At 39.9% G+C, this 25,249-nt stretch overlaps 1 protein-coding gene across 5 annotated transcripts; it reads right to left on the bottom strand.

Annotated features, from left to right (window-relative positions):
- Positions 1-1,139: 1,139 nt before the first annotated feature.
- Positions 1,140-24,488, bottom strand: LOC111859485 (wings apart-like protein homolog). Of its 5 annotated transcripts, none has more exons than XR_011989469.1 (21): positions 24,196-24,487; positions 21,832-22,331; positions 17,666-18,368; positions 16,571-16,902; positions 16,193-16,311; positions 10,798-10,893; positions 10,042-10,203; positions 9,697-9,833; positions 9,491-9,602; positions 9,050-9,277; positions 8,462-8,573; positions 7,860-7,957; positions 7,386-7,462; positions 7,011-7,168; positions 6,319-6,434; positions 6,051-6,212; positions 5,641-5,848; positions 5,128-5,216; positions 4,362-4,457; positions 4,140-4,278; positions 1,140-1,609 (listed from the first exon to the last, which is right to left on the bottom strand). XR_011989469.1 is itself a non-coding variant. In XM_072709582.1 (20 exons), the coding sequence occupies exons 2-20, from the start codon at positions 22,307-22,309 to the stop codon at positions 4,213-4,215; spliced, it is 3,549 nt and encodes a 1,182-aa protein (XP_072565683.1). In that variant the 5' UTR covers positions 22,310-22,331; positions 24,168-24,488; the 3' UTR covers positions 1,966-4,212. The 5 variants fall into 5 exon arrangements, 3 of the variants coding, with proteins under 3 accessions (XP_072565683.1, XP_072565684.1, XP_072565682.1); XR_011989468.1 differs by lacking the exon at positions 1,140-1,609 and adding an exon at positions 1,966-4,031; XM_072709582.1 differs by lacking the exon at positions 1,140-1,609 and having other exon boundaries at positions 1,966-4,278; positions 24,168-24,488.
- Positions 24,489-25,249: the final 761 nt, after the last annotated feature.

The raw sequence follows: 25,249 nt of genomic DNA, 5'->3' as shown, positions 1-25,249 counted from the left end.
CTGGAACCGAAGATGCCTTGAGAACCAGAACGGGGATTGGATATTAGTGCATCACAGACTGAACACTGGCCAATTTAGAGTCACCAGTTCCATTGAGTAGAATATGAATCTAAGCAAGCACCTGCATCTGAATGACAAAACACACAGGTTCTGTATTCTATGTTCAGTATTGGGGGAAAGGAAGAAAAAAAAAAGCTTTTGGACTACGAGGAAAGAGGCAGAAATACGCACAGAGTAAGAGGTGGAATTCAAACCCCATAACCCTAGAGCTGTGAGACTACAGGCAGGACAAAACATTCAAGAACAGATGAGAGAGAAATGGATTGCAATCGGCTTGGGTATTTGGATAACGGGAGATCAATGTTAGCTAGGGAAGTTAATTAAGGGACATACAAAGATACTGATTCTTTAACATGCATAAACAATCCTTTATAAATCACAGATGCATAATTATGGATAATCTCAAAACGAGTAGTTTTAGTGTAACATTATTTCTCATTTCTTACAACTCACCATAGATACTGGTTTTTGTGCAGCTGATTATTTTAAAATACACTAATGATAACTCTATATCTCAGGAGAAACAGCCATTAAAAAAAAGACGCAAATGAACGTTTCTTCTCTATCATCTGTATAACTGTGCTCTGTTTCTGATAAGCAAATTTTATAAATGGCACCATGGAAGATCGTCTTCGATAAAATGGTCCTTGAGAATACACACCTGCTTGGAGATGGTTCCAAGCGTGGGAGAACCTCTGAAACTTTCAGGGTTTATTATGCGCTGTCGCACTATAGATGGTCTGTAGAAACAGCGTAAATCAAGACGAGTCTCCCATAATGTTGTGTGGATTGCGATATTTTATGTACAGCTGTGCTATTGCTCTGCTAATTCAACCTTCATACTCTGCTCTTACGGATGGAATGTGTGAAGATTGTATCCTTATATATGTGCGGCCAGGTGGCCAAACTCAAACACTATTGTCCAGGGTTTCAGTTTCATTGTCCAACCATGTATACAGTGGACATGGAATCTTTGGATCAAAGACATTTCACAGAGAACTGTTCAAAGATGTTATAGTCAAGAAACATAAATTGGGCAGTATGAAAAATGATGACAAAAGAGACTGAAGAACATGCAATGCATGTTTACATCTTTATCATAAGTTTTTTTTTAATTTTACAAAAAGGAAAATTGTGCTAGTGCTGTTCCTGGGACATGAACCAGCCAGATTAAGGAATTAAGGGTTGAGCACCACTTAAAATCAAAATAAGAAAAATATTTAAGGATATTTAAGGATGAGTTAACCAGACTAAAGCAGAAGGTTAGATTCTGAACATTCTCCAGCACATGAGCTTAGGGAAACAAACCTACAAACCTAAACATAACAGATGTACTCTACATCAAGGCAAGCAGTAGCACATACCAGTGAGAAAAAGACCATAGGGATGACTCCTAGTGGGATGACTCCCAGAGTGATGATTCCCAGTGTGATGACTCCCAGAGTGATGACTCCCAGAGTGATGACTCCCAGAGTGATGACTCCCAGAGTGATGACTCCCAGAGTGATGACTCCCAGCGGACACCTAAGGGCACAATCGTGCTATTCGACTGAACAGCAGTAATGCAATAATGACTTTTAAAAATGTTGATTTGTAACTGTCTGCCAATATCATTCATAAAATGATCTTTAAAATGACATAACAGTACACCGTCATCTCCTTGGTGTATAGCACACTAATCCCAATAAAGTGAAATACTCATTCATACAAGTGAAGGGCACAAGAATCTTTACACACTATAAAGCATTTTAGCATCTATACTACGAATTACAAGATAGAATAACCCTTGTTTCATTTAATAAAAATGACAGGTGAATGACACAGAAATACCATTATGAAGCCAAATACTACTGTACAGTTAAATAAGGTGCCGACCACAGTACCAGAAATGACACAGCAGCTTCGTCCTTTTCAAATAATTTTATTGTAACTTCTCCACTTTGGCAGCTAGGCAGAAAGACATGCTATCAAAAATACACTCCCATACACGGAAAAAGGGCTACAAAGAGAAAAAAAGTATACCGAAAGTAGCAATTTTTATTGAAGTTAAAATTATTTACACATAACATTCTTGAAACTGGTACAAACTTTGTCCTGCAGTTGACTTTATACTTTGTCAAATAAATGAGAAATACTGTAAAAAAATAAAAATAGGATTGGATTCAGAAAAGTATTCTACAATTCTAATTCCCAATAACCAATATTTACATATATATGTACAACAATTTGCTTTCCATTCATATTGAAATCATACTCTAAGTAAACTGCTTGTACGCTTAGCTTACAGAGGTCAACTTGGGGTGCGAGACAGAGGGAACTTGTGTGTTCCTCTCATTCTGGGTAGCGGTTCTGGCAATATATTAGTAGGTATGTATACACTACTGCTAAATCTGAAAATTGGGGTACGGACAAGGCCTCTGCACTGCAGAAACATAAGGCTGGAAAGACACAACATACAAAATAGAAAGAAAAATAAAGAACCCGCCAAAGATTTGAACAGAGTCTGAGTGGCCTGAGGACCCTCACTAACCAACAGTTCTGTTTGGTCTTACATTATGAACTAGTGAGATTAAAAACTAATGCTATGCCATAAAAGACAGTGACTGAGCAGAATTACATTTATAAATATAAAAATTCTTAAATGAATTTAAAATGAAAGAGTTCTTCATATTGAAGGTCATCATAATGATAAAAAGCTCCACAACAGCAGGTTAGGTGTAACGGAGGGGTGGGATAATAGTCTTTCCTTGCACCGTTCATATATTTAATTTTAGAAATGTTTTGATCTTTGACGAGAAATCAGAACAACCTAAAACAGCCTCAACCTCTCACCTTTAACTGATGAGTAACACTTACTTAACGGTTCAGCATTTTAATTCCGGGACAAAAAGTGAATGTTCAACTAGTCACATAATTCACAACGGTGAATCCCTCTTTGGCCTGAACCAAGAACATTGATTCTGGCAAGATGCTTTCCATAAATGACTAGCATGTATTCTGCTGCTGACATAACGAGCAACAGAGACGATGACGCATCCGGTCTCCCAACTATACGCAACCAATGTGAGGCAGCTAACAGCTGGTCGGACTTCAGATCATGCTAGCTAGTGTTAATGTCCAGGTTTGTAAAGACATTCTCTTCAAACAGTACAAAATGACAAACATTCTTTTTTTTCCCCAGTCAACTCTGAAACGCTAAAAAGTTGATCCAACTCATTCAACTGTATTGCCAAAACACAAGTCTCGGAAAAGGGACCAATCAGAAATGGGAATTCTTGCATGAATGTTCCACATAGTCTAAGTTTTTATTACCTCACTGAGATCATCATATGGAAATGTGTCCCTATGAAAATGGTCCATATAAAGGTGACACTGGTTTCATAGGGTTTACTTAATCCTAGCATTACAACTTTACTGGTATTTAAACAACTAATCAGAGAGGGAGAACAAAAAGGCAAAAAGAACATTAAAATAGCTTCTGGCGTGTACTGCAACATATCACTAATGACACCTTGAATGCTAGATTTGTTTCCCTGTGCAAATAGATGAAGCTTCAATGGAACAGTTTATTTACCAGCATATGCAGAGTTCACAAAGATCAGCATCAAACGGAAATATTACTCAACCTTCTCTCAAGATAAAACAAATTAAATATCAAACATTTACCCATTCAGAAATTCCTGATCTACATTTACGCGATGGGGACAAAAGCTTTAACAGTACTGGGAAAAAAAATCCTGCTTGTTTTTAATAGTTTATATGTATAAGCTTAAAACCTTTCACAATTGAAATTAGCTGATAATTACTGCTTCATAACAAAACAATAAATTATTTCAGGGGATAGTAGGATTTGCACCTAAATTACAGGAGAGTTCAGAGAGATTAAAAAATGTAAACATTTCACTACATACAGATCCCATCCCCCTGCTGAGCCACGGAATTTTGAAAAACTTTATACACCGAGTTGGTTTCTGAAACTCAGAAAAAATACAGGTAAAAAGCTGAAATAAAAATGATCAGTTACAGATTATTTAATTTTAAAGTCCTTGAAATTTCGCCGATGATAAATGGGTGCTGACCTATCTGGTGGTTCTTCCCTGTTACCATCTACCACAGGCAAGTGATGCTGACACGGGCAAAGGGACCAAGCTGCTAACAGTGTTCAAGATAGTCAATAACCCGGGAGATGGACTTCTGCCCTGTCGTGCCCACAGCACACTATAGGGGGGGCAACAGAGATTGTTAGAGAAACGGCAGAACTGACAAAGACTACACTTGCAAACAATACAAGACATACTTACTGTAAGATTCATGAAATTCAAGAACTTCTTGAGCATTTCTGTCATTATTGAGAAATCTCCTTTTGGTAAAATGTCCCTCACAGCAGTCACATTCATCTGAAAGACACAAAAAGGAAGGTTCTATATTCATGTTGAGTGTCTTGGCAATAAATAAATAAATGAATAAATCTTAAATATCGCACACTTCCGCCTAGATGGTACCTATGTGGTAAATTCAAAATGTCTGTAACAACTCATCAACGCAAGACCATGCGGTTTACATTAGCGCTGCACCGAATATGCTGCTGCAACACAAACGGAGCAACCTTCACATTGAAATAGAAACCCAGGCATATCTATGGGTCACAATATCAAAGAATCACTATTTTTTCAAATGATGACTTTCAATTTCAAATTTCAAACCAGCATCCAACTGAGCGGCTCATTATTGTTACCAGGCAACATCTCAGCCAGTTTCAATTTTTGTATTTAAAGGGATGGGAAGTAATTTTGACAAATCACCCACATTATTATGGAGTTGTACTTTCAAGGTTGCATTTCTGAAGACATACTGTTCTGAAATCACATTTAAAAATTACAAAATGTAACTAAAAGTACTATAACATAACCTATTGATCCAATATATTAACAGAGAACAAGAATTAAAATGTTGTACTTCTACAGTCTGGATTATATGCTTATATATAAAAGTTCCAAGTGAATGAAAGCAGACTTTGCCTAACTGTAGCGGTACTAATGGGTGAGGCTGGGAGGCCTGGTGACTTACAGGACTCTCCTGGCAGAGGCAGCCCAGCAGTAGTGCAGTGTATGAAGCCACAATACTGTCCTCCATATGCTTCCCAGCATGCTGGAGAGCTGAAATTGCAGAGAGAAAGACGTGAAGGAGCAGACTGGCAAAAAGGGGGTGATGAGAGACACACTGACAACACAAATAAGGAAAAGCCGATGATATGAAAGATCGCCTGGTTGAAAACTGCTTTGGGTTTTTTGTTTTTTTACACTGAGGAAGGCATCCAGGGTGGGGTTCCAGTAATACCAGTAACCAACAAAATTCGGATCCAATCCTTATTCAGAGACTTGCTTTGAGACACAACAAAGAACATCACCAGAGAGAAGGGAAGAAGGAATAATATGTGACAGACCGATGATCAGATGCTTCACCTGAGCACCTAATAAGGTGCACATGCAGAAAAAATGTGCGGCTATCAAAATTACACAAAACGAAGTAACGGCTGGCATTCAGATATACGGGGCTTTGATGAAGCTGACACTGCATTACCTTTGTTCAGGTCCAGCTCCTCTTCTTCCTCCTCTTTCTTTTCCTTGTTATCAGCCTTGTCATTGTTCTCAGAGGCGACCCATTGGATCTCTCCAGAAGTTTCCTGCCATTCGCCGCTTTGATCCGGCTGCGGTTTAGGTGCGTCGCTGATGAAGTCGTCCGTCTCGGTCTCGGCCAGCAACGCTGCCCGCTCTCGCTGGAGAAAAAGCTGCAGAGAGCGACACACAGATAAGCAGACCATCGTGGTACACTGAACACCTTGTGGATGTCTTTAGTGTCCATGTGGAACGCTGTACTTACACTCATTATATGCTGAAGTAAAACCTAGCTAATTTAGCCTATTAATAAGGTCATCGATTTCCGCTAATCTCATGCAAAAGATGCTAGCCTCCACAATCTTGGACATGTACCTGAACCAAGGACGAAATGGCAGTAAAGGAGCCCTCCGTCTTCAACTCCTCCCCTTCTCCCACGCAGATGGAATCGAAGGGTACAGTGTCCACCTCCATCTCCACCAAGCAGTGCCGGTTTCTGGCACTATACTCCACTAGGTTGATCAGCAGACCCAGGCCCTGCAAAAAGGACCAAAATGTGGTTAAGTGAACCATTGAGTTGACAAGCTCATTGTAACAGACACAGGTCAGTAAGAGAGAAGCTTAGGAAGGACGCTTTGCTCACCAGTACTCTGATATCGAATCTCTGCTCCTGAGGTAGATACTGAGGGACCCGCAACACGCAGTTCAAGGCTGTTATGATGAGGCCTTCCTGCTCCCCAGTTTTGGTGCTTCCCCATTCTGGAGAGAGAAGAGACCAACTGTAGAAAAGCATTTGCAAAACAAAACACATTTTCCCTGCTTCTATTAACAAGCTTAAATTAATGCAAAGGCAGAATTTAAAGAAGTTGAAAATTGGAGACTCATTAATGGCCAAGCAGACTGCAGGCTTATCCCAAAAAGCCCGAGCTATACTTAAGAATTTATGGTCCCAGCACAAGGCTGGCCTTCTAGGATCATAGCGGCTGAAGGAAAAATGGGAAGATTAAGCAGATTTAGGAAAATGAGTAAAAAGGCAGATAGCAAGATACTTGGAAATGTATCCAGGCTTTAGAAGTTTACCTTTCAGTGGTACAATGAACCAAAACGTTCCTATTTTTACAAGGCCGAACTGAAGGACCAGAATGTCAAAATCCTAATCTGAATATTAAAGTATATAAAGGATCCACAAGAATATTTTGGAGGAATGAAAAAAAAAAAATGACAAAAGTATTCCGAGTTGGTATTCGCTGAAGTTACTATCTACTAAATATTCAAACACATAATGGAAAGACCGGCTCGCCCCAGCCGGGGGGGGGACAGTGCGGGTGACGGTACCGTTGTCATGGGTGAGGTTGAGCAAAACCCCAATGATGGCCCTCATGCAGTCCTCCACGGCCTTGCCTACGCTGCTGAAGCGGCAAAGCGCTCGGCGCGGCGCTGAGTCCACCTGGCAGCTATAGCGCTGGATCATGGCCTCGCAGTGCCGCAGGCCCCTGGGGGCGGCGACGGAGGAGCCGGGGAAGAGCACGGTTACATAACTGCTTACAGGCACGCTGACAAAGTTAACAGTTGGAGGGGACTTTGCGTCGAGACAGGAAGAGATATATTTAACACGATTTCGAGAGCTTAGTGTCGCTAGTTTTTTTTATAGAGGGAAAATGGCAGAAACTAACATATAAAACTGCAAGGAAATTAAGGGAGAGGGATTACCTGGCAGAAGAGACAATGAGCTGAGATTCCTTGTAAGCTATCAAGTAGTTCTGGTTCTCTGGGTTGTGCACAGTCACCTGTAACAAACAAAGACATACGCTTAAAGAAATCCAATTGCTCAAATTCTGAATACAACCTACACCAGAAATAACCTCAAGGAAGTATCCAGGTTACCACATAACATTTAAAATAAGCATACACTCATAAATTCAGGAACAGGCAGCTCTTTAAGGTATTTTATCTCATAGGATTATGATCAGACCTAAAACAAACATGTATAAATTACAAACCATTGCTGAACAGGCACTTAAGTTGCATTGAAATATTATAAATACTCCTTTGCTTAAGTATTTTGTTCCAAAACTTGCAGAGCTAAGCTTTATATGCAGAAATTCAAAGAGACCTAAAAACTCAGAGGCACTTATCCTGCCTCGGATTCAATTTTAGCCACTTTAAAAATAAAATAGCATTTACACTTTCAAGCACTCGGAGACACCTCTCAGCTCCCCATAAAGATGCACCCAGGTTCTCCTTGTCATCTTCTTCACTTAGGTTTTCAACACACTCTTTCACTGAAGGAGAAAGAGAGACAGATTTACCTCTGTACTACTATTAAAGGGCACTTACAGTCATACGGGCCCCCAACAGCATTTTCCAGTCATTACACTTAACCACAGTGCATCACTCAGAGCAGGATTATGAAATCACTCATTTTACAAGGCACTCCTGGCTTCCAGCAGCCCAGTTAATCCCCTGACTTTAGACTAAACAAAGCAAAATACTAGTGGTGAGAGTGAAGTTATTAGAGAAAGAAAAAAAAAACCACACTTAACTATATGCAAAACAAGATTCACTATTGACTGATCCCCCAAATGTGACGACGGTTGAATTTAGAACAGCGTTTCCCAACCTAGTTCACCAGGACCCGCAGCTGATCCATGTGTTTTTGCTCCCCCTCAGCTTTCGGTAGGAGGGAGCAAAAACCGGGACAGTGTCTGCAGGTCCCTGAGGATCAGGTTTGGAAACACTGATGTAGAAGAAACAAACCACGAAGGAAGCCCACGGACATACTCTACCTTTGTCTACAATATGGTCCAGGCCTCCAAGCAAGCGCAGCTCCTCTTTGAACCAATCACCTGCCCTCTTTGAGGTCAGGGACAATAAAGTCTCCATGGCTAAATGTCCCGTCTGTAACAAAAGCACAATAGCAGACATTTTGATAATGTTAAAGTATCTAAACAACGTTACTGGCATCAAACTATCTAACGCATGAATCAACAAGTGCAGTGGGGACAAAATGTTGTATTTTCATAAAATTATACACAAACATATATAACATGACTCTATACAGACGGTTTAATCATTGAGGAGAAGTAAAGCTTAATGTGCATTTTAAAAAGGACTCCAAGATCACCACTAATTTTATTTAAGTCTAGGGAATTCATTTACGCTGAATTATGATGGGAAAAAAAAGAATACTACCCCAGTAAATAGGTGAATAACTGTTTTTAAATTAATAAAACATAAGTCTATACACATATTTTACACACACACACACACACACACACAATATATATATATACACATAAAAAATATCATGGGCTAGGATTACAAGACAAGATGAATACAGGAATGAGGTATAGGGGAGAAGCCCATGAGCTGACCGTGATATTCTCAAGATCGAGGTGCTTGTTGTGGACGGTCTCGCAGAGTTTTCGAATCTTCTCCTTCACTTTGCCCATCTCCTTAGCAGTCAGCTGGTTATCAGCTGTGTCGTCTTGCTCAAGCTCCAGAAGTCGGATCATGAGGTCCAGACTGGCCCTGTCGAGGTCCATGTTGAGTCGATCTCGGCTGAGGATGTACATTAAAGAAGCCGTACAGAGGGCAAGATTCTGAGAGATAAACAAGGAGAAAGACATTAGCAGCAGAATCACCAAAATCTAAGCAAAATAAACCAAAATGAACATAAATACAGGAGGTTACATAAGTGGAATTAAGAATATCAATGCTTATAATGTCAGAGTGGAGCATTTCATGGTAACACACTGTGACCTGACAATCAACAACAGAACGAAGTTTATCTCCATGTAGTTCCTCCACCTTACCGGATGCTGCGGAGCATCATTCAGAGTTTTGAAGACCTGGGCGACCTTCCCTCTTGCTCGCAAGTGCATCCGGAAGCTGGGCATGGCACATCTGGTGGCCAGGCTGATTATACTGCATATCAGCAGACAGAAAAACCGGTCAGAGTGTGAATCTGAGTTCCCCCCCCCCCCCCCCGGCCCCAGAGCACTGTGGGTAAAACCCATACCTAAGGCAACGTGTGTTGAGAGGCTGGCCGCTTTTTAGGCCAGTCTCCAAGTACTCAAAGTCATCCGTGAATTCTTGATTCTCCCCAAATTCCACCACGTCGTTGAAGTGCTTAACATGCTGGACGACAGTGTACAGCTGGGAAGGAAATACACACAAAACAAATGTCAGTACAGTATTCTACTCAACAAAGTGCTACCCACAAAGCTAGTTTGATCAGCAAAGTTTCGCACAGGAAACTCGTCCATATTCATACATGTCAATTAAAAAATATATATATATATTCTATATGAAACACTTAATATGACACACACATTTCAGAAAATAAGTTGAGTCAAATTCTCACCTCCTTGTGCTCTTTTCTACATTTCAGTGCAGTGACAATGTCTTGGTACGGCTCAGTGGGGATGGTGACAGACTTAATGACTTTGGGGGGGGGAGCTGGTGCTTTGAAGACACCGTCATCCTTGCGGGTGTTTGATTCTGTGCTTCCTTGTGACAAAATAGCCTGCAAAAACACATTAACTCATTAATTACACTAAAAAAGTACAATAAACAATCAGATCAAAATGTTATTTAAATGACATGTTAACATTTGGTATTTATGTAGCATAAACAGAATTACTAGTCTGAATACTTTTGAATTTGATAGATATCAACATCGTGATATCACACTATGATTTGTGAAATATCTGCGATTAATATCGCGATATTTATAAAACAAAAAAGATGAAATCACACAAAAATAAACTATAGCCAAACAGAACTAATAATAATGGTGTTGCCAACAAAGGCGATGTGATTACTGCACATGCACACATTGTGATGATGATGATGATGATGATGATGATGAAGAAATAATGTATCGTGCAGCCCTGAGATAAACACACAAAACTACTGTGTTAAGTAATGTGTGCATTTTATATATGGCAACTTAAAAAAAAAATCCATTCTAGTACTGTGTGTGTTTTTATCTAGTGAACATCCAAGCAACTTTGGCAAGCTTCACAGGTGGGGAGGACCGGACCGAGCCGGCTAGGCCATAACAGGGATTCCACGTATGGCTCCGAGAAGAGAAATCCAGCTGGAGAGCACTGCTTACCGGGGCAGTCTGGGATCGGGATAGCGAAGGTGCAGGCGTGTCTTCAGGCTCAGGCTGGTTCCAGTGTCTGGCATTATAAACAGCTTTTGCAGGTGACTGGGAGAAAAATGCCAGGGGGTAATTACAATTTGCATTAGCAATTAAATTCCACCCCATATTAATAATCTGTACATTTAATAAATCAAAAAAAATAACCCATGACAGGTAACCTCTTGGTGCCCATGCAGACTCATGAGCAGTGAACACATCAATGCTATCAGCTACAAGCTGCTTTACAGGTTGTCAAGCCGCTCAGATTTCCCAATTTCACCCGTAAAACTGCAGGCGTCCAGCAAGTCAAGTCCTGTTCTTAGGGCCTGCGTAACAGACGGCTAGAGCAGCACAACGAGGACTGAACTCAAGTCTGATATAAGAACCATCGGAGGCCCCAAGCATACATTTGGAAACTGTATAAATATAAATTTTAAAGCAAGAATTCTGAGATACTCAGACTGCCAGGTTGACTAAGTTTAAATAAATGAAACAATATGTTTGTATTAACTAATGCCAAATGCTGTCAAGGCAATATATATCCTAGAACAGGGGTCTCCAACTCCGGTCCTGGAGAGCTACCGTCCAGAAGGTTTTCTATCCTACCCGGCTTCTGATGAGCCACACCTGTTCTCAGGTAAATACCAGGAGCAGGTGTGGCTCATCAGAAGCAAAGTTGGACAAAAAACCTACTGGATAGTAGCTCTCCAGGACCGGAGTTGAAGACCTCTGTCCTAGAACAAAAGAGGCGACATGAAGGTCCACCAACATACATAATACCTAGGGGCGTAACAATACATCGATTTGTATCGCTATATCGATTCAACGGCAAACGATCCGATGCATCGATGTGACCGCATAAATGTCGATACATGCGTTTTTATTTTCTCGCCTGTTCCAGTATTGTTTTCATGACCCACTCCGACATATACATTGTCTACACCAGGGGTGCCCAATAGGTCGATTGCGATCTACTGGTCGATTGCAAAGGTAGTGTGGGTAGATCGTATGGCATAAAAAATAGAGGATGGATGACGCGTTCAACCGCGCCAGCTGCTGCAAGCTACCGAGTCGCCTAGTTAGCCTCCAATTTATTTCTAATAAACTTAAGAAAGGGTATAAAAATGAATGGGGGAGCTGGACCAAGTAAGAAGCCAAAAACCTACCACTTCAATACAGAATGGGAGGAGGACTTTTTTTTTCACCATGTCATATTCAAAGTGCATTTGCCTCATCTGTCAGTCTACCATTGCTATTCCGAAGAAGGGAAATGTGGAGCGGCATTTTCGGACTGTTCATAAAAACTACGACATTAACTTCCCTCCGAAAAGGGAGCTGAGAAATAGAAAGGTGAAGGAACTAAAATCCCAGTTCAATTCAAAAATACTTTATTTATCCCAAAGGGAAATTAATGATAATAATAATAATAGTAATAATAAATAATATTACTCAAGAATACTCAATATTTTTATATATAAATATATGTTTTGCATTTTTATAGTCGGTAGATCACTTTGATTTAGTCATTTATAAGTAGCTCGCAAGTTGGCGTACCTTCAGAGCCTGCGTGTAATACGGCAGGTGACATTGTGTGCTCTGAGCGTAGCGTACCATCTCCTGAACATGTTGACCATTTAATTTAAAAATAAAAAAAAAAAAAAAACCTCTCAAAGGAGAATACTGACATACTTGTTTCACTGCAGAAGTCAGTCATGTTGATCTTCCTCATTCTATATGTCTGTCCATGCAATGTTTTTTTTATTTGACCTTATTGCACTTTATTTTACTTGTTGTTGTATCCCAGTGTAGGGCGAGCGAGCAGGGAACGAGGAATCAGGGTCAGGCAGACGGAAATCCAACAAACGTGTGGGGGGGGGTTATTGCAAGCACAGCACGCAACACGGGGAAAACTTCAATGACAGATCTGGGCGACAGACTGATGTGGACTTAAATACACAGGACTAGACAAAACAATAAGAAACAGCTGGGAACAATCAGGATTGCACGCGAAGTTAATGAGGGGCATAGCACACAAGAGGGTCATAGGAGCAGGTCATGACGGTTATGGACATACTTTTATACTTTTTGTTACACTTTTGTATTTCTCTGGAGAAGACTTGATTCAAAATAAAAATCAGTCACCATGTGAATCTACATCCATCCAAAGTTTTTATTTTTACCTTATTGCACTTTATTTTGCTTGATTTAAGGGACATACTTGACTACACTAGATTTTGTTTACAGTTCCCAATAAAATATGATAAAATGCTAATTATATTTGCCTTTTTTAATCCATTGAAATGTAAAGGATTGTGTGAAATTTCATCATTTTGAGTGCAATCCCCAGTATCAAACTGAATCGTATCGTATTATATTGTGGGAATTTCTGAGGTATCAAAAAAAAATACGAATTGTTGGCTTAAGGAATCAATATTGTATTGTGAGGAAAGCTGTGATTTACACCCCTAATAATACCCTCATAATATAAGGACACAAAGTATTAGACAGCAGGGAGCACCCAAAAAGCTTATTCAATGATAAGCAATGACTAAGGTTAACTGCCTAATTGCTTTAGTAGAAAAAGAAACTACTACATCTCCTCTAATGCAAAGGTCATCCTGAGTACAAAAATCTGAACCAACAACTTGTTAAAAAAGTTTGACAAATCCAGCTAAGCAAGTATCATTTCACAGGGATGCTCTTTGGCAATTATAGCTGCTCTTCATATACAAATTTCTAGTATGTAAATTTCCAACGGTCCATTACTTTACCAAGGTAAACTACATTCCCCAACAGATGATTTACCTGAAAGTTATAGTTATACAAACAGTCAAATTTTAAATAAATTGATAAGACAAAGACTGAAAACAGCGAAAACGAATTCACCGTCTTTCATCGTTAATATTAACAAGAACTGCATAAGTGCTTATCTATTACAGAGTAACGGTAAGCCTGAAGCCTAATGCACAGGGCATGAGGTGGGGGGGTTCTCTAGATGGGATACTTCTCTATCACAGGGCACTCAGCCATACACACAACACACAGTGGAAATACAGACAGGTCAGTTAAGCTAACATTGTTTTTGAACTTTCAGGGGAAATCTGAGTAACCGCAGTAAACTCACAGAAACAGTGAGAACTCCCCACATGGAATGCCAAAAATGGGAATTGAATGCATAACCCCCAAGGTGTGAAGATAGTTCTACACCCCAAGCCAATATGTCACCCATGTACAACTAACTAACCAATCAACCAACCATCCAAAAACAACAACAAAGGACAGGCTCCATCTGACCCTCTGTGGCCTTATTACTGGACGAAATATGGATGGATGGTCAGTTATTTTAAAAAGCAATTACTAAAGGAACCTAAAACATTCATTAACCAGTGACGCCTTTCAGTCTCTCCACTCTTTCTGCAGGAGACACCAAACATGCTTCTGGAGGAAGGTGGGAGCCACACCTCACCCAAGCACAAATCAGTAACATCCAGCCATCTGCCCAGTCTGATTAGGGCTCCAGACAAACTTTTCCAGTGGTAGCACTTGTGCTAGCAACATACTTGGCCGCTCCAGCATGACTTGGCCGCACCTTCTTTTTGGAGCAGCATGGTATTAATCAATTAATCAATCGGTAACCTTGCATGCTGATGAATCATTTTCCTGATGTAAATTGCATACCCTAGTTTTTGTACTGATGAAAGATTGACAGTGACTCAAGACTCGATATTAAATTTGCAAAATACTTTTTTAACATTATCAGCTACAGACTGCTTCATTTTTGGAATACGTTAACAACACAGCTAAAGGGATTGTTTCATCATCAGTGCATGTATACATACATACTCATGCAAATAGGGCGAGACTATTAGAATAACACTAATAACAAGAACAGCAACAATAACAACAATCATTAGACAGACTGAGCCAGGAATGAAGAAGAAAAACTTTCAATCACAATTCGCCAGAACAAAACATCCTAAAGTGACCATTTGAAATTTTATGCCTGTGAAAGATTCACATTTTACATAAACAAATAGAATATTAATTTGGTTTATGTGAAAGAGCACAAAGGAATGGAATGGATACACCATAAACTTAAATTTTGAAAAATCATTCAAAACAGTAAAACAAGGATTGAGCTCAGAACAAAGCATGAAACAATTTGGGATTTAACTTAATCCTGTAAACAAGTGACAATACAACTTGGCCAAAGAAAAAGCCCAGACCACAATGGCATTTGAACAATTAAGAAAATATAAAACAAGTGTTTCAGAAAAAATAAACAATTCAGGAAATTTAAGGAATGAAAAACTAGTAAGCCCACCATGACGTGTTCTTTTCATCTTCTGTGAAGATTGTAATTCACATCACGATTCATTTCAGAACATTTGTTATTTTCCACAGAAAATAAACCAGCCAACCACAATGATCATGAACACAAAAGGTCTAAAAATATAATCAGATGCAAGATTGTAGCATTAAGCAGTATGGCGAAAGATGGCAGTTTACACTCCTCCCCCAGTTCATTCTATATTCCGACGATATTTACTGTAAGTCTGAAATAAAGCTTCCCAGCTCTAAAGAGCTAATATAAATGTCACTACAACGAGGATGAATAGACAAGCCAGTGTTACCTACACACAAGAACATGAATCACACAGACATGCTTACTGCAATGGAAATTCAGTCTAATCATTTTCAAAGTTAAACCACCATAAAATATAGCATTCATCCATTCTTCTTCCATTAGTATACATACAAAATATAAATTTATGGAACCTATATGAAATGGAGGTTAGCCATTTTAAGATTTGGGACAGCTGGATTATCTACCTAGAGAAACAACAAATCACAAAAAAGTGATAAATTGTCGTCGTCCTGTTCATAGCTCAAAGGCTGATAAGGTGCATTAGGAGAACAAAGCGAGACTTTGGCAGTAATGTTTCTTGTTCTTATTCTGCTTAACATATGGGAGAAGCACAATCCGTGACAGATTAGGAGGTGCAAGAGCCAAATCACCCATGGTCCCGGACCGCATTTTAGCAAAGGGCAGCTCTAACACCTGGCTGAAAAAGCTAGGCATACACAGGGATTAAAAATGCCTTGAAACTGCAATGCTTTAAAAGTTTTTGCTCAGCCCAACGGCGAACGGTATTGTGGTATTTTATTTATTTTATTTTTTTTTAAACTTTCCCAAGCGCATTTTTAAATGGCTATAAATACAACTGTTATTTGCCAGCTTATTTCATGCATTTGAAATATTTCGTTTAAGCACTACAGCTTGCCAAAGCACAGGGCCAGCTGAGAACAAGGTAATGCAGTGAAAAGGAACGCAGAAAACATCTCGGGGCGACATGAACCGTACCTTTTTGGGGCCACTGAAAATCCTCCGGCAGTCTTTCGATTTCTCCAGCTGCTTTCCCTGTGGTTTCTTTGGTGCCTCTAGTGCAGCAGGGCAGGAGTCAACTAAGAATTCCACATTATCTGGAAGGTATGACACAGTTAATGATTAATCAATGCTGCAATTAAGGCCCCAGGTAGCAAAAGTAACCCTTATTAGAGTTTTATTCCCCTTTCCAAAGAACTTGATGACAACACAGATCTTTTCCCCCCCATGAGGCATTGCGCCCTGGGGCCAGAAAATGCCCCAAATCAAGAACGATTCACAGGCAAACACACACAGTAAAAGCTACATAACACAAACTGTGCTGGTGTAGCCAACGCAGCCAAAGCACAGCCTGACCTGTCCGGTAGGCCTGGGAATCACCAGGCTGTGGACTGTGTACAGCAGCTGACAGGGTCACACTCGCCGCTACGCCGGATGCTCCGGCGGCCGCCGCCGCCGCCGCCGCTGCTGCCCTCGCCTTCTTCGCCTTCCTCTTCTCTGCGGCCTCGTCGTCCTCGTCGCTGTCGCTCTCGCTCTCGCTCAGGTCGTCAAAACCAAAGTACTTGATCTTGTAGTTGCTGCTCCCAGAGGACATAGGATCTCCTTCCACCGCCTGGCCCTCATTCTCCTCGAATCCAAAGAACTCCAGCTTGCTCTCTTTTTTGGATTTCGCTTGAGAGGGCCTGAACCTGTAATTAACATGGGACAGACTTATAAGCTGAGAGCAATAGTTAACCCTAGTACATTTCAGTGGTTAAAGATTATAGAATGCTATCAATTCCTTACCAAACTGAAATTATACTGCAGTAAAAATTAAAAAATTTAAAAACCTCACTCAGTAGAAATGTAAAACCTGCTAAAAATCAACTTAAAATCCCATAAAAACATGGATTAACTGACCATGCAATTACTTATTTAAAAACAAAATGAGTTAAAAACCTGGTTCTTCAGAGAGTTAACAGATGCACATGACACAAGCACTGTGGGGGGGGGGGGGGGGGGGTCGAATGGGGTGATTTCAATAGGATCCCCGGGATATTTTGGGAAGGTGTACCACACAAGGTACAAAACAATTCTGCTCTCTAATTTTCTAAACCGACAATGGTTTAGATGATCACTGCTCCCTGTCTCCTTCCTCTCTAACAAAGAGCAAATTTGCTGTATCCTTCATACGATTAAATACAGGAGACCACAGAAAAGCCTGTTTACCAAACCTTAACCTCCCTCAAAAGCATCCACACCTTCTCCATGATTCTACAATGCTTTTTTTTTTTTTCGGTTGACACCTTCACCAAAGGCAGCTCATGAGTTATAGCAAGATATCCTTAATATTCTTGCCTTACTAAAATGTTTGTTTTGGTAGACGGCACGTTAAGTAGGTTTGTGTCATTGTTGTGGAAAAGGAAAGTAGCGTCACAAGAGATGTGTCATTGTGGCATATGGAAAGGTCACCTGGTAGGTTTGGCCGTGGCCATTTCTGTTTTTTTCCTGAGCCTGCCTGCCTCCCCAAGGTCAGCTGGAGCAGCAGTGAACTCCTCTATGCTCCGGTCCAAAGCATCCTGGATGGTGACATTGCACACCGACAGGCAGGATGGGTGGAGCACAGTGTAGTCTCTCATCCGACCCCTGGCACCAGATTTGCCGTCCGCCGTGCCGGTCCCGCAGCCGGCTTTTGGAAGCTCCTGGCCCCCCGTGCCATGAGGTAAGTTACCGCTGCCGTTCCCCGTACCTGCTGCCTGTTGACATTTGTTGGGCCGCCGATACGTTCGGCAGTTGTTGGGCCTGAGAAGAGACTGGGTGAGGTCTTCAGACTCTGAGTTTCCTGCAGGTAAGCCAACTTCCTCCTGGCTGAACTCATTGCTATTTGTGTTCCCCTCCACATAAGAGGGCACTTCTTCCTCAGCGTGCCCTTTGTCATCTTCCTGCCAATAACTGGTCAACCACATTGAGTCACTGCCTTTAAAAGTCTCAATGCCAGGGAGGGCTGGCCTCAAATCACCTCCTGCAGAGTTCCAGCTCTCCAGAGTGTTCTTGGTGTCCATCTTTAAACTAGGGGACTGCAGCACTGCTTTCTTCCCCTTTTCTGAAGCATTTTTGTACCATGTGTTGGTTTGCTTCTCCGTACCTTCATAGGACCATGTGTGCACTGCCTTGTCTTTAGGGAAGAAAAAGAAGAAATTTAATACTTGAGATGTCTACAAACTATCCAAAAAAAGAAATGTCCTTTATTCATAACAGTGAACTATATATATTAAATTTTAGTCATCGGTGAAATCTGTCATAATTCAATAAAACCTCAGTACATCTACACCAGGTTAGGGTGAGTTATGGAAGTTGCAATAACAGAGCCAGTATAGGTTTATATAAACACTTCAGCAGAACAGGCTGCAAGAACATGATTCTTTCCAGATACCAAACTGTCAGAAGCAGACAAAGTGTGGTGCATGTTGAGAAGCCGCTCAGCTGCAGGGAATAGAGACTTGGGAGAGCAAGCGGTATAACCTACTATCAAAATACCTCCTGTGGTCTCCCTAACCCATGATATTGAGAATCAAGATCCAAAAGGTTTGTGCCACAAAGCACCATAAAAACCATAGACACACCATACTCTGTATCAGCAAAGTGGCAACGTTTTACATAATATGCAAGTAGGGTTGGACTGTGATTCAAAATCAGCCCTGGACTTCTCCAAGGTCTCAAAGTAAATTTTGCCAAGCAGGGGAAACCCCATGATAAGCTTTCCTGAGTGATATGTTTTACTGAGCGACATACCCATCAGCTGACCGACGGGAATCCCAGCAAGCCAGATGGCCAGTGCAGCCCTGTATACAACTATAGTGAGTTCCTTTTCCAAATCGCATTGACACATAGATAATCAAACACCCATCCATTTTCTAAAACCACTTGTCCCATTCAGGGTCACAGCGGGTCCGGAGCCTATCCCGGAAGCTATGGGCTCATGGCAGGGAACAACCCAGGATGGGGCGCCAACCCATTGCAGGGCACACACACACACACACACACACCAGCTGACAATCAAACAGTAAAATTGAAATGACAATACCAAAATTATTTCACTTTGGGAGAAAGAAAATGAAAAACCTGGCTGCAAAAATGGGAGTCTTTGTCTGTAATCTCAAGGTAAGTATATTATAGGCTACAGTAAATTAATTTGCTCAGTCTTTTTAGGTTGCATTACCCCAGAACATCAGATACATTAAATTGCTGTTCTGTAATCAGCAGAAGAGGGGGGAAAATGCATAAACCATACAACAATGTTATACGTCTAATTACGTTAAAGCCATTAACCAGACTCACCATTTCTCACGCTCATTTCCTATTTAATTTTAGAAGGCATAAAGGTAAGACTGTTGGCATTTAATTATGCATCCACAGTAATACTAGTTTTATAAAATCCAAGCTCATGAACATTACCGACTCAGTGTAGCCACATAGCTTATTACGGAAGAGGCTGCACACTTTAAGACCAAGTTCTTAGGCTTAAAATGCCACTGCCGCCTACGTCACTTTGTTTGGAAATTTTGGCACGACAGCAGTGTTATTTGTGTTTACATTCTTCGCATGTCTTGTTGTCTAACTAAATAGTGGATCTGGATATGCTCACTTGAAGTATCTGTTCTTCAAACTTCCAAAAATAATGATATATATGTATATATCTGTAGGTTTGTGTATAATTAACAAAATAGTGAAAAACAAGCAACATGACATCACTGATTACGTTTAAGAAATGCTAAACTACTAAATGCCAATTATTGATCTTTGCAAAGACTTAAGTTACTAATGATGCACAATAACAACAGCATAAAAGATTTTATAAATTCAAGAAAGGAACGATTGAAAATCTTAAGAAAATCCGGACCCGCCAAAAGGTTGGTGGAATATTAAAGCTAAGGGCAAACACACTAATTTGTAACATTTTCCAGTTCTTCAGTTTACTTGTCTCCAGTAAGTATGCATATGTTTGATACATATTTCCTCTGATTGAGCAAAGCAAGCTGTTTTAATATAAAAATATAAATACTAAATATAATACTAAAATCAGTCATGCCTTAAAAACGTATTTGGGGTGATTTGAACTTGGTTGGAAATAGAATTAACTAGAGCTGGGCAATATGGCCTAAAAATAAAATCTCAGATTTTTTTTCACAATAAATCCGATTTTCAATTTTAATCGATTTTCCCCTCCCCTACTCAAAATCAAACTACAGATGACAAATAAATGGTTCAAAACAAGTTTAAACTTTATTTATTTATTTTACTTTAAAGTGCAATCTGACAAGCCAAAAAAGATGCTTTTAAGTAAGATGGCACACCACGCCATTGTAAACACTTTTAGAAACTTGTAAAAACTTTTAGCATGTTAATGAATCCCTGCTTTTCCACAGTATGTATGGGCACCATGTCTTTTGCAATATACATCGCGACAGCGTCTGTTATCGCCTTCCACCGTGCCCCATTATTATCATATGACACACAGTTCGAAAACGTGTCAGGGATGGTTGCTTGCTTAACTTCGGATGTTGTGCTGGTGCTGCGGGTATTCATTTCACTGGGAGCTGCACTTCTCCCACTCCGCTGTGTGCCTCTGCTTTAGGTGCTGGAATAAATTTGTCATGCTGCTTCCATTGGTTGCAACAGTTTTTAAACAGACTTTGTAAAGAGGATTTGTTTTGTTGGGCGCAAAACCGAATAATTGCCATGTTGTTTGTGAATCCGCTACAGTGTCTGGGTGCGCCGCGCTAATGTACCCATGAAGAACGGTGCGTCGCATTAGTTCCGCTTTTGGCGCTCGCGTGTAAAATAAGTAATAAAATCGATTTTCATAAAAACACATCGTCCTGAACTGTAAATTCGAATTAATCGATAAAATCGATTTATCGCCCACCTCTAATATTAACAATGCATTTTAGATTTAGAAATATTCAAAATGCAATAAATGTTGGACAACTGCTTTCAAAGTACACACACCAGATCCCAACGATAGTAAGTCTACAACAAGCAAAAATATACAATAAACTCAAAGATGCCTCGGAAAATGCCGCCAGACACCTCCACCTTAGCAGTCAAACAAAGGAAGGGAGCTCGATCCATTACTACAAATATTTGCACAACTTTAATGCCATCATCGCACCTGAAGAGCAATTCATTAAACAAAATAAATAAAATGTACGTAAAATTCATTTATTCATTTAACATTGCAAAACCTTGACTGACTTGTTCACCTGTCTAAAGATACAATGTTACTGTTGGGAGCAATGAACATTTTTTGGTTTTAGAATTTTTTAATTTCTTGTATTTCTTCAAATTTAGCTAGCTACTGTACTTCAGTAGATGTATATGCATGTTACATATTGTATCTATATTAGATACACATTTGCATGTACATACTCATGCACTTAGCAAACAGAAACCAGGCAAGTAAATGACAACACGCTAGAATTGCTCACTGTAATTGATCATTTGGGGGGGGGGGGGGAAATAAATTATCCAACTGTTAGGAAAGAATAAACAGCTGTTCAACTATGGAACAAAAGGTTGAAACTTATTTAACGGTCGGGAAACCTCTCTACCCGAAACCTATTGTAGAAAGTCCATACCTGTAGGTGCGTTGTTGAAGACCTTGCTGCTGAAGTCCACAGAAACACTGTATGCATTCTTGTTATCATTTTGAGTAGAGGACAGGACACCTGGGTCAAAGGAATCGGATATATTTACATGGCTGTTGTACTCCTGCTGAAGCACTGGCCTTTCTGCTCGAGCTGGTTCAGCTGGTACCAGTTTGCTTTGGGGAGGCTTGGCTGAAGGAAAACTGCGTGAGGTCACAGGTTTGGACTCATCATCGCTGTCAAAACCAAAAGGGTCCTCGGTATCTTCTTCCTCACTGGGCCTGGCTTTCTTTGGGGTATCTGTCAAATTGGGCTTGAGATTCGGACGCTTGGAGCCCAGCTGAGCCTTGAAAGTTGTTTCGCCCCATTTGGTGCTGAGAGTGGCCCTTTTGTTGGACAGGACCTCGTCGAATTTCGAATTTCCATCCCCACCCTTTCGACTGTAAGTTTTCCCAAATCTCGATGTCATTGTAATTTCTGTTACATATTCCCTGGACAGAACAGAACAATATAAATTCATAAATTTAGAAATTCCAGTATTTCAACATCATGCTATAATTACTTTTCACACATAATACATTATAAACCTACAGGTTTATCACTTTGTTGTATCATACCATGAGAGCTGTATTTAAAAATACAAACATTTGCAAAGCATTAAAGGGATATCACAAGAAAGTTATACTTCTTTATACTACTGTATTTTAATGGCAATTTTTTTCTTTTACTTTTTGAGCTTGACAATACCTTCGCTTGTGAAAAAACATGGAGAACCTTTACAATAAAAGAGCATCGTTTTGAAAACTTACAATGAAAATTAGAAATATGTGCATTCAGCACGAACATCGATAAGAAAAATTATGACCATTTTCACTAAAATATTAGGAAAAAGTCACCTTGGGATTTTTCCCTGAACACAATAAAGGTTTTAGTCTGCATGGTGATAAATCATTTTCATACACTTTGAAGACCTAGTTACCATTGCTGGTGGAAGTATCCTCTTAAAAATATGCAAAATTAAACCAAATTATTTTATATTATGACATTACAAAAAAATAAATATACGAATTATATTTGAAACACAGTAAGTTTACTACTCAGTATTCAGCGCTGAAAACGTTAGCCATGCAATTGGATTAATGCAGTTTAACAAACTGAACATGAATTAGATTACTGTGAAATATTAAAGTAGAATTTTCACAGTTTAGTAGGGTAAGCCTAGAAGTCTATTCACAAAGTTATGAATTTAAAGCAGCCCAAGTCCCCTCCCCATTCCAGATTTGGTCAGCAATCGCATATACATTTGAAATCTGAATGAAAGGTTTCATGCGATCAGTTCACTCATTGCTTAGTTCATTCAGTTCATTTACTAATATTCTGCAACATATCATCGGTACAAAAATGTGTGTTATTGTTTCTTTCAAGTAGTCTTTTACCTTAAAACTGCCCTACAATTTTGCCCACGTTATATACACACACGTCTGATTAAGTAATAGTGCCATCCTTTATAAAATTGCAGTCCTTTAAAAAGGTTCAAGAGAAGTGCTCGAGAAATCCTGTATGTGGCTCTCGGTAGAACATTTCCCAGCTTCACATATAAAAAATGAAACAATACAAATGCCTGTCTAATGCAGTCAATAAGGAGAAAACTACAGTACGGCACGTTTTCCCATATGAATCGTTGTAGTCGCTTGACAGCACAAAGTATTACAAAGCAGCGAACGCTTTTGTTATTTTTTTTAATCAGTGGAGCTTTAAGTCAGCTACTATCTCTTCTATAAGGAGCTATGCTGATCTATATAAATAACCTCCATCCAACCAACTGCCTACCATCTTCCATTTCTGCCTACAGTGACAATGCAGCATACAGTGCGCAGTACAGAAAATGTCAGTGTTTTTCATCAAAATGAACGACCCACGGTGATTATCAATAACAGGCTAGATATGTAGTCACGCAATCAATAGCGTTCCGTGGTAATACACCACCTAACTACCCAGAAAATAATAAATAAATACATTTAAACAGCACCACGTACTTGAGTTACAAAATCATTAGGAAGACGAACATGCAGAATGACTTTAACCGTGTTTTACGTAACTGTTCTAAATGGCTGTGAGACGGTTAGCATGTTTAATAAATAGCTGGGAAGCTAGCTACCATGCTATCAGTGATACAGGCTAGCTAGGCCTGACAGCCACTTATTTTGACTCGACGTTTAGTTACACATATTCTGAAACTCATTGCTGTTAAACTAAATAACCATTTTTCCGGGCTCACACGGGGCTCCCGGAAAATGCAACGCCAAAAACAATACTGCTCCACTTACTTCGCATACGCCGAGACACTCACCCTACCTTAAACTCCGAGGCGGCCGCTTCTTTCTGCTCGCATCCAATTGGGCCTTATCAGATTGCTCGCACTAAAAGAAACGGACACTGTTTAAACAAAGATGGGCGCTACCCACTCGAATACCCCTACGAGGCCTCCGACATCGAGTCCACTTCCGATTCTCTGTTGTTGCAATTTTTAACTAATTTATATCAGACTCGACAGACACATCTCTGTTACCGATGCCTGCCATTCGAATCCCCCCTCCCACCGTCTTTCACTTGCCAGGAAACATCATCGTGCCGCAAGTAAAACATTGTCCAATCAGCAAGAGGAAAGTTGATATGTTAAGCGTCAAACACCAAACCAACGTCTATGTTCTGAGTATATTTAGTTGCGATTGGTCAGGTGCAGAAGAAAAACGGTTTTAGGCTAAAACGAAGCTAAGAATGGGCGTAGCGATAATGGTGATAGGTGGGCTGTGTTGGAAGTGCCTGCCCACCACGTAAAGCGAAAGCGTTGATGGGAAACGCAGTAAAAGTGGAATTTAGAAATCGCTGCGATAGGCTTTGTATTCTTGTATTTGATAACGTATTACGTACTGCATGATGTTTTATATTTAATGAAATTTAAATTGTGCATATTTTGAATTCACTAACAATACTGTTTACATCATGGTATAATAGTATGTTATAAAGGTGCTACTTAATATTGCAAAACCTATTGTGTTGCAATATGTTGAAATAACCGTTACAATGACGATACGGTGATCACGAATTTATAATCCCCCTCAGTCCATCCATTAAGGAACTACTTATCTTGATCAGGATGAATGGTTAATATTTTTGGCGTATATGTTTTTTTTTGTACAAAATTTACGACAACTAACTTCCAGCATTAAAAAATAACATAAACACTTGCATTTGAAAGCCTTCAGAACAGCTTCGAAGGGCCTATTACACAGAATTACTTGAAGCGATCTAAATATATTCAGACGTTTTTCTGGTGATGAAAAACTGCTGCATGCCTCATGAACTGCTGCAGAATCTCGTATGAGATCTCATAACCTCCCCATTCCTA

The sequence above is a fragment of the Paramormyrops kingsleyae genome, chromosome 3 (genome assembly GCF_048594095.1).
Source record: "Paramormyrops kingsleyae isolate MSU_618 chromosome 3, PKINGS_0.4, whole genome shotgun sequence".
Lineage (NCBI taxonomy): Eukaryota > Metazoa > Chordata > Actinopteri > Osteoglossiformes > Mormyridae > Paramormyrops > Paramormyrops kingsleyae.
The sequence above is the reverse complement of the archived record's forward strand: the minus strand, read 5'-3'. Positions and strand labels throughout refer to the sequence as shown.